At 34.5% G+C, this 15,046-nt stretch overlaps 1 protein-coding gene across 5 annotated transcripts in view; it reads left to right on the top strand.

Moving 5' to 3' along the window:
• The window catches only part of SCN2A (sodium voltage-gated channel alpha subunit 2), an 81,499-nt gene that overhangs the window by 49,615 nt on the left and 16,838 nt on the right, over positions 1 to 15,046 (top strand). For all 5 annotated transcript variants that reach the window (XM_052792621.1, XM_052792619.1, XM_052792617.1 and 2 more), the window contains 4 exons: positions 1,450 to 1,929; positions 12,564 to 12,684; positions 13,054 to 13,208; positions 14,197 to 14,370. In XM_052792621.1, coding sequence (XP_052648581.1) covers positions 1,450 to 1,929; positions 12,564 to 12,684; positions 13,054 to 13,208; positions 14,197 to 14,370 — 930 coding nt within the window. The remainder of the gene's footprint in view (positions 1 to 1,449; positions 1,930 to 12,563; positions 12,685 to 13,053; positions 13,209 to 14,196; positions 14,371 to 15,046) is intronic.

The raw sequence follows: 15,046 nt of genomic DNA, 5'->3' as shown, positions 1-15,046 counted from the left end.
GTTTTCTTTTAAATCGTCAGTAAGTTTATAACCTCTTTGGTAAGATCAGTGCTGAAATATGCTTACAGTTATAAATGCCTTTTAAAAAACCATCTAACTTAAATCGCCTTTTACAGCGAGTTAAACTGACTGGTCTTGATAGTGATGGAAAACAGTTGGTCTTTGTGACAACATTTAAAATACTTAAAGGCTTACTGTTTCCACTTTCAGTCTTTTCTTTCTGAAACAAAATAAGCTTAGTTGTTCAATTTTTTCTCATGGGTGATGATTTCTAAACTGCTTATCCCTTCTGCTACTGGCCTCTGAATTCCTGCCAAGCAGCATTTTGGATAGACACACAAGTACCAAATAATGTTGAATGATTACACTTCAATGTCTTACACCCAACATTCCTTGTGGTACATCCCCAAATGACATGAATTTTCTGTACCAGCATTACTTTCCTGATGCAGCCTATATGCCCTTTTCTGCAGTGCTTCCACCTTGCCAGTTTTCACACCTTCTGTCTATGTAGTTTTCATTTTTTGTAACCAACATTTCCACACTAGTACTTCAGAATTAAATACCATATTGATTTTGAATCATTTCAACAATTTACCATGGTTATGCCTAATTGTAGTTCCTTCTTGTTGAGTGCTAGCATCCCTTCTCTTTTTTGTATCATCCCCAAATTTTATAAATATGCTTATCCACAGGCATAAATACCAAGTTTAACCAGACTAATGTGAGATTCCTGTGGTATGCCTTCTAAAATATTCTGCAAGTTTGAACAGGAAGAATTGACAAATATAATTTAAATATGTTTTTTAATCAGTTTTGCACATAGTCTGTCATAATTACATGTAGTCCAAATTTCTCTTATATGTTTGTAAAATGTCATGCAAGAAGGTCTGAAACAGTTTCCTAAAATTGAGGTGTATCACATCTGTGGACTCTTTATCTCTTAGCTAGTTTTCCTACCCAAAACAAAAATAGACGGATGCATTCTTGACAAATATATAAGTTTATTATATTCTGAGTTAGAGACACTGAAACTATGGTCTGTTGAACTGTAGAAGACTGCAGTCTGCCTGCATTGCCCTCACCTATGGACACTACAGTGGATGTAGCTTGCATAAATTACTACATCATGTTGTATCCTGCCTCCTTATGTCATTCTCCAATCTGAGGAGCAGACCTGCACTACTTCCAGTGTTCAGGAGAAAGTCAAGGAACAGCTCAGATTTTCATCTATATTAGTCAAGTTAAACAAGCTAAAAATGTTTTTGCAAGTTATAAAAAAATATGGGGGACAGGGATTATGGACTGGAAAGAATAGCAGGAAGGTGGGTTGAGATAAAGTGCTAGCTGTGAAATAAAAATTATGTCATATTGAACAACCCATAATGGAATTACTTTTATGACTTAAAAATAAGAGATCCAGTATATTTTCTCCTTACTGTTTTTTAGGTTCTCAACCTCTTTTTGGCCTTGCTGCTCAGCTCATTTAGTTCAGACAACCTTGCTGCTACAGATGATGATAACGAAATGAACAATCTACAGATTGCTGTGGCAAGGATTCAGAAAGGCATAGATTATGTGAAGAGAAAAGTGCGTGAATTCATCCAAAAAGCCTTTGTTAGAAAGCAGAAAGTTTTAGATGAAATCAAACCTCTTGAGGACCTAAACAACAAAAAAGACAGCTGTATTTCCAACCACACAATAGTAGAAATAGGTAAAAACCTTGCCTATCTTAAAGAAGGGAATGGAACTACCAGTGGCATAGGCAGCAGCGTGGAAAAATATGTTGTTGATGAAAGTGATTACATGTCATTCATAAACAACCCAAGTCTCACTGTGACAGTGCCAATTGCTGTCGGGGAATCAGATTTCGAAAATTTAAACACGGAGGAGTTCAGCAGCGAGTCAGACCTGGAAGAAAGCAAAGAGGTAAGACTATTTCTATATTTAAAATACTCTGATGCTTTTCTTTTTTTTCTCCTAAGGTTACTAGTGTTGAATTCAAATCTCTAATTCCTGTATAACAGCGTATACAAACTTGTAATGGTATTTAAGGTAAATTAATGTAAGGTTGTGGGTTTCGAATAACATGGTAGTACAGTATTGCTTTAAAGTAATAATCAAGATGCATAAGACAAGTTTGTAGAAAATTAATACTTTTTTATATTTTATTTAGTTAAAATCATTAACAAGAAAATGAACCAATTTAATAGGCCCGGATACCAGAGGTCTTACAAAACGAGTGTGGGCTGTGCAAGTTTCTCCACGTTTATTTCATCAGTGCAGTTTAATTACTCTTTTGTCTGCTTTCTAGAGTGCCTCCTGTCAAATTAACAGTTCATTCTGATGCTTTTAACCTTTTTGATATAGTCAAAATGTATCTAGATACATCATAAGTACCTTTGAATACTGGACCAGCATCACTGAACGATTTCATATAAATCACTAAAAAAACATCGGATAGTAGCAGAACCACTGAAGAATTGAAGTAATGGCCTTATGGTAAAAAAGTTATGAAGCTTTATATCTCAGTATAAGATCCTTTCATACAGTTACCCATTGTCATTTTCAAAGCTTTAAGATACTTGAATCTCTTACCTACTGTGACTGTAATAAAATGTACCTCTTTCTGGCCCAATGTGGTGCCAAATGGACAAATCCAAGCTAGCGCTTAGTGAGGTACAGTGGATGCCGAAGCCTTTATTATTGTGTTAACCCAGTGCTCTGTCCTGCACAATTGTACATGGTGGAGGCACACCACCTCAAGTGGAGCAAGTCTAGGCTATGCTTAGTACCAATGCTAGTTCATTCAGCATTAGCATGGGTATTTTTGAACAGTACTGCATGCTACAGTGTAGACATAAACTAACATGAAGGTTTTCATGAGTGATTTCCACGTGCTTGAATCTGAGGGTATAAATATGGATAAGATTCTAGTAATTCTCACCCCGAGATCCTTTTTTGTACAGACTGCATCACACAGTCATATTTTCTTGTTTCTTATCAGAAATGTCTTTATTGTTCTTTTAAAAATATTTCTTTTTTGCAGATTGTTTAGTATTAGTATTTATCTTACTCTTCAAAACCATAACTTGGGTGTAGAACAAAGCAGAAGTTATTGTAGTTTAGCCTTTAATTGTTCTGTGTAACGAAAAGGGTGATTATATGAAAGTTTCTTGGTCTGAATGTAGGATTTTGGTTGATTCTATTATATCTTTGTACCTAGGATAAGAAAAGGAATCTTCTTCAGGCAGCTTTATGCCACATAGGCCTAACGCATTGTTCTGTCCTTCCATTGTTCTGCTGTTCCATTGTTCTATTGTCCCATTGTTAACTGTTTCAAAACTTACTGCTGCCAAAGGAGCAGCAAATTCTACTGCTAATCTGGTCAAATTCCACCTATCAATGAGATCATCCATAATGATTGCATATGACAGTAATGGCACAGGTTATTTTTCTGTCTTTTTGGAAATCATGTAGTTTCTTGGTATAGACCTGGTCCTTCGGGGTTTGTTCTTTTTTCCTGCTAATCATGTTCAGGTCTGTCTATCACTTTCAGCCTTTTCCCTGCTTAGCAACTAGTGATAGCCAGAGAATGCACTGAAAGTTTGGGAATAAAGTGTCTTAAGTTAAAGTTCAGTACTAGGAAACAGAATGCTTTGGATTTCTTCATCACAAAGTACTTATTGCTGTCTTGGTGGAGTAACAAATACATGTCTGTCATTCTGTATTTGTCTGTAAAGTTAGTATAGTATTTTTATCAGTTTCAAGGGTGCTGTCAACCTAAACCTATAATTTTTCATAAAACATTCTAAATGCCTCAGCTGGAAAGGGTGAAGAAGATACTGTTAGTTTATTCTGCAGATATATTGTAACTGGCAATGACGCTTCAGATGATATTACTGTATAAATGACACTAAAAGAAAATCTGATGCAGATACAGTCTGAGAAGACTGTGAAGTCCCAGTATGATCAGAAGTATGCACTCAGGAAAACTCTCCTCTCTTCACTTCTTGTTTTGTGCTCCCACCCATATCAGATTAATTCTGATAATGTTACTGATTCTGATATTACCATTACTCATGGTAGTAGTAAACCATGTTTTAAATTGTCCTATATACTTCTGTGCTTGTTCTTTTTTAAAAGTTATGAAGTTATGTATGTATTAACTGAAGTTTTATCAAAATAGATTATAGGTCTGATAATTTTTAATTGACATCTTCTATGCAAAAAGTAATTTAGAAGTGTAATTGGATTCTACTAATTTAAATACTGTATGTCATTAAAATGACTGAGAAAGAAGTAATTTAAATATTTTCATTAGTGATTATTAGATTAATTAGCTGCTGAAGTCTTTTTAAAAATGTAATCACAGGAGTGTTCTGTACTAGTGCAGTATTCTCCATTTCTTATGCTGAAGCTACAATTGTTGTACAGAAAATAATTTGTGATTCACTGAACAGTGGCAGCAAGGAGGAATGTGACTTTTGGTAGTGCCTAATGATTAAGGCATCTGTTTTGAGAATGAAATTTTTCCCTGCTACAAAATCTGTTTATATTTTTTAAACAGTCAATAGTCAGTGGCTAAAATGCAGAAACTGCCTTAAAATAGGGACCAAAACCTGAATTTCCCATATGAATTCCTTAATCACTGAGAGCATTATGTCAGTACAAGATATGGAGGATGTACCTTATTCAAACCTATAGGCTGGTGGCTAGCAGGACTAAGTATGACCACAATGACAGTGGTGCATCAATTTATTCATTGTATAACAGGATGGTATGACTGCTGACTGTCTTCATTAGCCAAATCTTCCTTTTCCCAGTGGAAGGACCCAATGGGGTTATTCTACAAGGTGACAAACATATTGGTTTGAATTCCTATAGGGAAAATTTTAAAGCTGATTTTCCCACATTTGAGACATGAGCTCCAGGCATTAAGCTTCCACCATAAAAGAAAGGCTTTCTCCTCCAGATACAGTATTTAAAAGAAAACAGTGTCCTCATTGCACTCTTGGAGGCACTTAATCCTGTAAATGTGTGTGATAATCATGCTTCAGGAACTGCAAACTGCTCAGGTGATAAGACAAAGAAATGCATACTCAGTCAGGAATGAGCTACTGCCAAGCAGTTTTGACTGCTCAAGCCTGAAACTCTTCTGAGCATATTCAGGATAAAAATTTCTTACTCTTGCAGAAGTTGAAGATGAAAAATTGAAGGGAAATGTTTACAAATTTCAGGCACCTTCAAGAGAGGCCCAGCAGTTAAGAAGAGACATTGTGACCATATTTCTTAAGTGCTAAATTTCAAATAGATTTTAATCACAAAGGTGCATTTTTTAATCTTAATCCTAGTTCCTACTCTTCACTAGATAATTCTTATCCACCATGGTTTTTGATATAGAGAAGAGTGATGACTTATTAGTCACAGGACCAACGCTCTTGTCATGAAAACTATCCATAGCAAAAGGCATTTTTTAAAATTAAAAAAGTGACTACAAATAGCTTTTTGTTCAAGACTTCCTCTTTTTTGCATGCCATAATGTACCTTCTAGTTCTGCCCTCTCGTGTTTTCCCATTTATATGATTCTGCTGTTGCTGAGTGTTGGTCTGCCAGTCACTTCATTGCTTATACCACAAATAAAAGAACTGAAGTTAGAAACTGCCACCAAACCACGTTCAATTAGAGGTATCCCAAATGAAAGGCAGCTTAGGCATCCATGTACTGTGAGAACACTCTGCACAAGATAGCCAGATGCTAATGAGTGTGTGTCTGTGTGCTTTTGCTTTTCTCTATGTATATACATGCATACACATATTCACTGTGGTATAGGGCAATAACCTGAATTTCTACAACGCAATTATCATTTATTAGCAAGTTTTAATTAAGTTCATTAATGTTTGTTGAATTCTTTATTATAACATACATCTTTTCCAGTATTTTGATGGACATGTTAACTAGATTATGCCTTTCTAGAAACAATACATAGAATATTGTACATGCTAGTAGGTGTGAATTTACAAGGAATTTTCTAGAAAATTGCCTGAAGCCTAAAACAGAATTAATTATGAGAACATTGTGTCTATAAGAATGGTAGTGGGGAAATATAAGGTAATAAGGGAATTAGAGAATAAATCCTAAATAAAACTTTACCATGGAAATAGGGCCATTGACAAATATAGGGCCACTGTGCTGAGTCTGTTGTCCTATATGTAAAAGTCCGTGGACCTAAACTGCATTACTGCTATCCAGCGTAGAAACTATAAAAATAATTTTTCCTTTTTAAGTCCTTAAGTACTATGGAGACAGTTTATATAGAAAATTTTGTAGTGCATGTATAGCTGTGTAATAATTAGATATTTATGCTAAGTATAACTTCTAGGCTAGTAATTACACCAAGATATACCAAGTTACAAGATATTTTTAAATGCCTTGAAAAGTATGGGATCTCCTAATGCTGTTGCAGACACCTTAATAATGTATATTTTACTTTAAGCAGTATTTAGCGCAAAAAAGCAGAGGTGCTGTGTCCTGAACTTCATTTCCTACCATTCTTACTTCTCACAGGAGTAGAACCAAGCTGGATCAGTCAAGCGGGCAGCTCTGGTGCCTTTTAGCGAGGCAGAGCATCGTGTCACCAATTTTACACAGGTTACCTAAGCAAGTTATACATCTATATGTATATACTATATAATCACTTTTTAACGGATATTGACTGGCCTGCATGCTCTTCAGCTATGATCCTGTCCCATTCATTGCAATGAAGTACAAACATGCACAGCTGCTCTCTGCTGAGTCACAGGACTCGCATCACAGCATGGTCAGGCAAGATTGGCAGCCCCAATATTTCTGTGGTTCAGATGCTATACTTTCCATGATATTTTAACAGTATTTCGCAGTGCATGCTATGTACCTTTCCCAATCTTGATGGTAACGTTTTCAGGATTCTATTTTTGAAGGGTTTTCTTTCCTTTTGAAGAAAGACAGAATATGTAACACATAAGCTATGTTTCTCATCAGAAGCTTATATGAGTCCATCTGTAAATTGTGTTGATAATGAAAATCTGCTAGCTGTTTTGGAAAACTTTCATACTATTTTATTTAAGCTTATAATGGGGGTAACTTGCAAACTCATGATAGTAACTTTTTTATTTTTTCACTTTTTTTTCCTTAGAAATGCTTTTCTTCGGTACTCGTATAAGCATTTAGTTATTTCGGAGATTAATATGCAGTACTTCAAGCACTATTCAGCATGAAATTAATTTAATTTCCACAGTCAAAGCATGTGACCATCTTTTGGTTAAAAAAGCTTATACAAAACTGGTATTTGGCTGGTCAAACATTCAGAGATCAGTTCTGCTCTTACTTACGCCCACACTTAAAAGTGTAGAAGTGCAAAGAGAAAACTGATAGCAAGATCTGGCCCAATTCAGTCTTACCATAGCTCTTTAATTTATGCTCACAAATTGACTACCTCCCCAAACATCTAAAACTGTCTGCCCTGAGAAACTTCAACTTATTCTCATCTTATCAGTAATAAATAAAGTTCAGCAGTCTAGTAAATAAGCTACTGATTTTGGACCAAAATGTCCCCAGCTTCAGTATGATTTACATCTCACCTACTAAACATTGCCATAATATTTACAACACCATAGTTGTATGATGCTGCTTTCAGTTTGGTAAATCAGTGGAATTAAAACATACTTATTGCACAGTTTTTTGTCTTATATTTTCTAAGGAATAGTTTATCTGAGAAGTCATATTTTTATTTAAAAAAATTCATTATTCAAAATCCTTTGATACTCTGAAGAATTTAGGCTTTGGATTGTTTGTGAATTGGTCACATCCTATTGGCATATTGTGATTCATGGTGGATGATATCAAGTTGTTAATATTAGAGTTAACTGGAATTCACTTAATTAATCTTGACAAACAGCAGTCTCTTGCTCTGTTTCAGAAATATCCTTTCACTATTGCTTGTGTGAATTAAAGAGCCTTAAGTAGCTTCCAGTGGGAGTGCTTTTGCAAATATTTCCACTGCTACTTATGATGCTTTTGCTTTCATCCAACATTCTTGCAAATATTTTCATTTATGAAATCCTCATAAATAAGTAGATCAAAGCAATTACGAATAGCAACAGAGTGGACTATAATTTAGAGATCCTGGTTTTTTGCGGTATTTGCAGACAATAATCATCACAGGAATGTTTTGCTTTGATTTACAAAGTTCGTTTTTTTTTAACTGATAGAGTAGTTATGCCTGACCATATAAGCACTAGAAAGAGTGACATTCAGGTTCCACTTAATTATACCAGTGGAACTACAATGATATTTACCACTTGATCGATTTTATAGGTGATATAGCTGTACTGAAAAAGACTGTATAAGTTCGGATATATTATTGCCATTTACATCGCAGAACATCTCATTTTCATATTGACATCCACACAGCACTGAGAAAATAAAAACAATATAATTTCCATTATTTAACATTTTCATAGGTATTTGGGAGGAAAGGAATTAAAAGCAAAACCAAAATGGTGGTTTCTCTTGGTGCCATCTTCCTGCTCATGTCTGTTCTGCTCTTTGCTCCTTCAGTCCCTTAAATTATGATTTCAACAGCTATTAGTGGCATCCTGGCTAATTATGAAATTTAAGGCATTGTTAAAAATGTTAAACTAAGAGCTGTTCAGCTACTTTCAGATAATCATCTTGAAACAAAGGAAGAAAGAAATGTTAGAAGCTCAAAGTGGCCTGGCTGTAAGTGAAGCAGAATTGTATGAATCTATGAGATGTTGCCAAGGTTCAGAAAGTAATTATGTCAAAAACTTCCTGACCTAATCTTGGCTGCTGCTTTTTGCAATGCTGCTCTGATAGGCAAGCTGCTTTCCACTTTCAGTTTCTATTTTGAAAGCTAAACTAAAATTTATATCTCATACTGTACTGTATTGCTGACTAAAGCATGACTGGCAAGGCTGTTGGTAGATGTGACATAAAAGATATATGTATCTCTCTGTGATAATCAGTATACTGCTGCTTTAGAACCATGTAAGTACTTTTGTCCCCTTACCATCTTCTGTGAAAATGAGATGGACTATGTACATTCTGAGGTTTTGAAAAGTAGATTTCTCTGAGAATAATTTCCTTAGCATACTATTCGGAAAAAATCTAGCATCATAACTCTCGAAGAGTGTCTAATACTTTATCCTGATAAATCTCTTATAATCTGGGTGACCAAATACTTTTGAAACCTAGAACCATGGTATGAAAAAGGCTTAAAAAGGACTCACAATTATATCAAAGATAACGTTTGGGTTTGATGATTATCTTGTTTCTACAGGTTCATTTTTTTAAAAAGCTGTATACGTTAGGTATATACCACTGCCTAAATCTAGTTTTTGTGATGCTGGTGAGCAGAGAAGAATTTATCAGGTACAAAGGTAACTTTGAGACAAGTTAAGGTAAAGAACTGGGACATATGCTACATACCTAACATACCAGGGTCTGCAATTAGGGGTAGTCTAGCTATCCAGCTGAATTCCATATGTGTGAACACTGGCAGGTCACAGTAAGTGTTAGAAAAAGTCTTCCTATGTATTAAAGCATATGCACAAAACATAATTAGTAATAACTTGGTCCATTCCCAGGTGATATTGTGTTGAATACCTAGAAATCAGTACAACATCCCTGGATCAGTTGCTTTACACCAGAGCAGAAGTTTGCTGTGGAAATACGTGATTGTTACTGAAAAGTTTTCCTAGCATACTGAACTTAATTGATTTGGTAAAATTTTAAGATGTTGTATTATAAAACCTTCCTAGCTGTTTGTAATGCATACTAGACTTTATAAATATTGTATAGAATGCCATACAGTAAATTCAATGTTTAAAATAGCAAAGAAACAAACAAACCATAATTATTTCTGTTGAAAATTTTTAATTTTTTCTTCCCCAAATGATACTGAACTATGAAAGATTGAATTTATTGAATAATTTTTATAATATGCTTCTTCATATACTGATCAGGTTGGGGCTAAATTCATGTATAATAGAACAGCATGCTAAGGAAATACTCTGTTACATCAACAGAAGAGTAACTGAATTCTCAGTGGGATAAGGCATTTAATTGTTGTGTTTCAAGTATCAGCTGCTGTTCATTCAATTTAGGATTTTTCTGTTTAGCTTAACTCCTATGATTATTATTACAGCTATTTAATAGAAGCATACCAGATTTTCAGTGAGTTGAGACTTGTAAGATACAATTCACCATACATACTGCCCCACATAAAGAAAGATGGCTTTCTGATGTTTCTGATAATTGACTGTTCTACCGATAATTTTCCACCTTTTCTACCTGATCTTTTTGATCTCTCCTTATAGTGGATATCTCTAATCTTCCATCTTGAGTTAACTGTTAGTCTTATGCAATTTCAGTAATAGGAATTCATTATCCCTTCTTAAAATTAACATGTGGTGATTAAACTAACTGCATAATATCTGAGTTACTGAACTCTTCATTTTCCTGTAAAAGAACGGACAGTAGGTCTTTCAAACTTATGGTTTAACCAGTCCATAACTTTTGTTTGCTCTGCTACTACTACAGCATTCTGCTAGAAATGCTGTCCAGATCGGAATGATGCAAGCAACGTTTTAAGAAAACTCTACAGAATACAAACAGATAGGCACTTCTCAGTTTAAAAAATATTTAGTCTATTGTATTGATAAATGTTAATTTTAACACCATATATAAATTTCTTTGGAATGTACCTTGCGTTTATGGTATTTCTGGCCTTTCCTCAAACTGATGATTGACTTCCACTGATGTTTAAATGCTGTGGTCCTTACTCGGGGACTACAGTATTTATCCCATGCTTTCCAGTTTCTCCATTTTAGAGGCAGTATTCCACAATGATCAAACTGCCATGCATTACCTATAATTTGAATATGTTGCAATGGGAAATTTGTAAATAATAATCTGCAGAAAAGTGTGCATCCATGTCTGTACATTGGACATAACCTCATAGATTCTAAAGCTCATGCACAAACAAGAGACATGAATATGTAGGCTGGGATTTTCAAGAAACCTAAAGGAAATGGGTGTGCAGATATCACTGAAATTACATGCATAATACACCCTACAATAAAGTTTCCATCTGTTTGGTCTTCCTCTAAAATGTGGGCTCTAGTGTACCGTGGTACACAAAAATCAAAGTTAAGCCTATGTCAAAGTCACAGCAAAATGTATTGTCAGTGTGATTCGATAAAATCAGAGTGGGGGAGAAAGGAATTAATCTTCTTTTTGTTTGAAGAACATACTTAATATTGTCTGCAATGTAAAATTCCATTAAAGTCTTATTGTACTTTCTGTATTCACATACTAGTATTGTTTAGATTTCCTTTACAAAAACCTGTATAGAATTTGGAGCTTCCCAAACATGTTTTAAAGGAATAATGCCTCTAAGTTTTAAGTGTCAGCAAAGATATATCTTTAATGTTACCATGGACCATCTCTCTGTCTAATATTAATTCCCTATAGACTGTATTCTAAATCTGCTTACATCATTCCCTTTACAAAATTAGCTACTTATCAATGCAGCCATTTTACTGATGTTATACGCCACATAGTGATAACATTAGAAGAGTCATAGAATGCCGTGACCAAACTACTTTTACTTATTATAGTACTCATATTTGTCTGTTGCCAACATAACGTGATGGTGTGAAAGAACCATTGTGAAGATTTGGACGATATTATCAGAATGATTCATTGGTGCAGTATTGTTTTAAAAGCATTTGTTTTCATTTTACTCTTCCAAAAATAAAGATTTTTTTTTTTTCCGGCTTTTATAGTGATTGGACATGTATGTGTACTGTACCAAAGTAATAAGTAGTTTCAAAATGCACAATAAATTCAGAAAATGCATTGGCAAGTGAGAATGCAAAATATCAGCTACTGCTCTTAAAGTAATGTGCTGCTCTTTTGGAAATAAAGAGAATTAAACTATCCTATACAACATATAATATGTGTTTTCATGTCAATCATAATGAAAAGTATATTTTCAAACTTTTTAGATTTTACGAACTTGATAGAATAACATTTACTTGAGACATGAAAATACATCTGTGCAGCTTGCTGTTGGTTTGGTCATGATGTTGGAAAATTACTTGTATTAACACATGCTGTCTAAAGTGTAATCTAAAATGCAGCCACATGATTGGAATAATTAAACAGTACAAAGTGTGAAAGGCACCCATTCCTAACTTACTGAAATTTCATTTCAGAATTCTTATGTGTGGCTCAGAATAGTAGTCTAATAATTTCAGCAATTCCTTGTATGAAAATATCAAGATATTTTCCATAGGGAAAATGCACATGATGTAGTTTCTAATCTTGTGACCTCACCTGTAGTAGAGCAATTTGGCATTATAGATTGTAGATATGAATTTATTTTAATGTCAGAGCACGGAATACATGCAAAATATTTTGGTATGCATTTCAAACATGAACTTCTATTCAAAATTAAAAAAATTGAAAAAAATAATTATGTGGGGTTTCATTCACAGAAATTAAATGCATCCAGTTCATCAGAAGGCAGCACAGTTGATATTGGACTACCTCCAGAAGGGGAACAGCCAGAAGCAGAACCTGAAGAAGCTCTGGAGCCAGAGGCTTGTTTTACAGAAGGTAGGCGAAGCAAAATATATGCAAGGTCATTAGACTTAACTGTCTTGATCTGGGTTGGATTCTATTTTTATTTAAAATCAAGAAGCAGCTTTCTGATTATAGTTGTATTTTCTGTTTGTATGAGTAACTCCTTCAGAGGTACTGCCATAGATGTACTGTTCTCGTGCTCTCTCTCTTTCCTTGGAAGGTATTATAAGAGTTACAAAGCTTTAACTCCAAATATTGAAACAAAAATCCTCAAATAGGAGATACTTATTTACAAGCATCTAATGCAGTAGCACTGAAATAAACCAATTGACTTCTGTTCATTGTGATTCCTGATAAGTATTTACCTTATTCTGACATCTCAACACTTATTTTCTCACGTAGGCTGCGTGCGGAGATTCAAATGCTGTCAAGTCAGTGTAGAAGATGGGAAAGGGAAAATCTGGTGGAATCTTAGAAAAACCTGCTATAAGATTGTTGAACACAACTGGTTTGAGACCTTCATTGTCTTCATGATTCTTCTCAGCAGCGGTGCTTTGGTAAATTCAGTGTCTATTTTAAGCAGCAAGCACTTAGAATTACAGTTAATTATATAGCTGCAGGTAACATATCAGAATTTAATATCCAATTCATAAATGTTCTAATGGCAACATATATCAACAAATATTTGGCATATATCGTAGGATTTGTAACAGTTTGCTTACAGGCTATGAAACAAATTGTTTGGCAAGTTCAAAATGTAGTGTTAATGGAAATGAGAAATTAGTTATCTCAGACTGGTATTCACATGTCTTCATATTGATGATAATAGCCTTTTTTTTTGTCTTACACACATTTAACATAAACCACAGCTGAGCTAGGAACTTATCAACAGCAACCTGAATTGTCAAACTGAGATGTAAGGTGCCAACGTGATTCCGTCAGGTATTTTACCAGATTGATGTTAAATCAGGCGCACTGAGTAAGTACTGAAGTAATTAGTTCCTCATAGCAGGAGCAAAATATAGTGAGTGTACTTTCTACACTTGAGTCAATGCACAATGATTCACTGTCAATGTAGACATTTTCTTTTGAAAAGAGAGTTATTAATCTCTGTTCAGGATTGCTTTGTGGGTTAGTGTGTATAGTTCGGTTTCAAATATTAGTTCCTCAAAAATTGTGTATCACAGAGTCATTTTTAAATTCCTCATATAATTTTGATATAAAGTTGTAGCTACCACAAAGGAATTCTTTACATCATTAAGCCATTGCTATCCATGGAAACGAATTAAAATGAGATTTGGAGAATGGTATTACAGCAAGTTTCGTGGATCATTGTTCAGCTCAGCTGAAAGCTGAATATTGTGTTTGGACCCAGCTTTATGAAAAGACTACAGTACAGAGTGAAAGCAAAAGTTGTGCTTGAGGGAAGGATGTATGCCTTATCATCACATAGATTTTTCCAATTCAAATTCTTTCTTGGCTACCATATATCACACTGCAAATTGTGAAGACATTTAATTATATCTTCAAAAATCTTTTTCACAGGCATTTGAAGATATATACATAGAGCAACGTAAAACTATCAAGACCATGCTGGAATATGCTGACAAAGTTTTTACTTATATCTTCATTCTGGAAATGCTTTTAAAATGGGTGGCTTATGGCTTTCAAACCTATTTCACTAATGCGTGGTGCTGGCTGGACTTCCTGATTGTTGATGTATGTATTCTTTTTCATTTTCTGCACAACAGGCTCTAAAAATCAGAATGTTATGTTTTCAGGATAAGATTTCTGTTCTATTCAATTGAAACTCTATTTTAAAACTGTTGTTGTGGTATGGTTTATAATTCTGTTCAGAAAAGAAAAAAATATTTTGATATACTTATTACTCTAGAGTTGTTTTGTTGCTATTCTCTAGTTTTATGAATTTGTAATGCTTTATTGAAATGATGCTTTTTACTATTTTTTTTCACGGTGTGGAAGGATGCTGTTCATCCTCTTCAGTTTTTGCTGTATATGGAATTTAAATATTTCAAACCAATTTCTTTAAAGGTTTCTAACATTCTAATCCATTACTGTAAGTGTCCTGTCACTCTGTGTAATATGAAAGGAAAATACTGCTAAGAACTCTCAGTTCCATGGTACTATTCAGTACTCTTGCACTTTCCACTGCATCACATGGGCGACCTTAAAGAGACACTTAGAGAACTGTAGATGAGCTCCTTTAGAATAGGTCAAATGATTTTCAAAAGTCTGCACCACCAAGGAGCAGATACACATTGTCTAAAGGAGACCTAGTGAGAAGTGCATTGTAATTTCAAGTCTACATGCTCAACAATATATGCACGGTACTGGGTAGCATAAATGGAAGTCTACAGATCTTTAACCATATAGC

This window comes from Harpia harpyja, chromosome 7, assembly GCF_026419915.1.
Source record: "Harpia harpyja isolate bHarHar1 chromosome 7, bHarHar1 primary haplotype, whole genome shotgun sequence".
Taxonomy (NCBI): domain Eukaryota; kingdom Metazoa; phylum Chordata; class Aves; order Accipitriformes; family Accipitridae; genus Harpia; species Harpia harpyja.
This window is presented reverse-complemented; position numbering and strand designations above follow the sequence as displayed.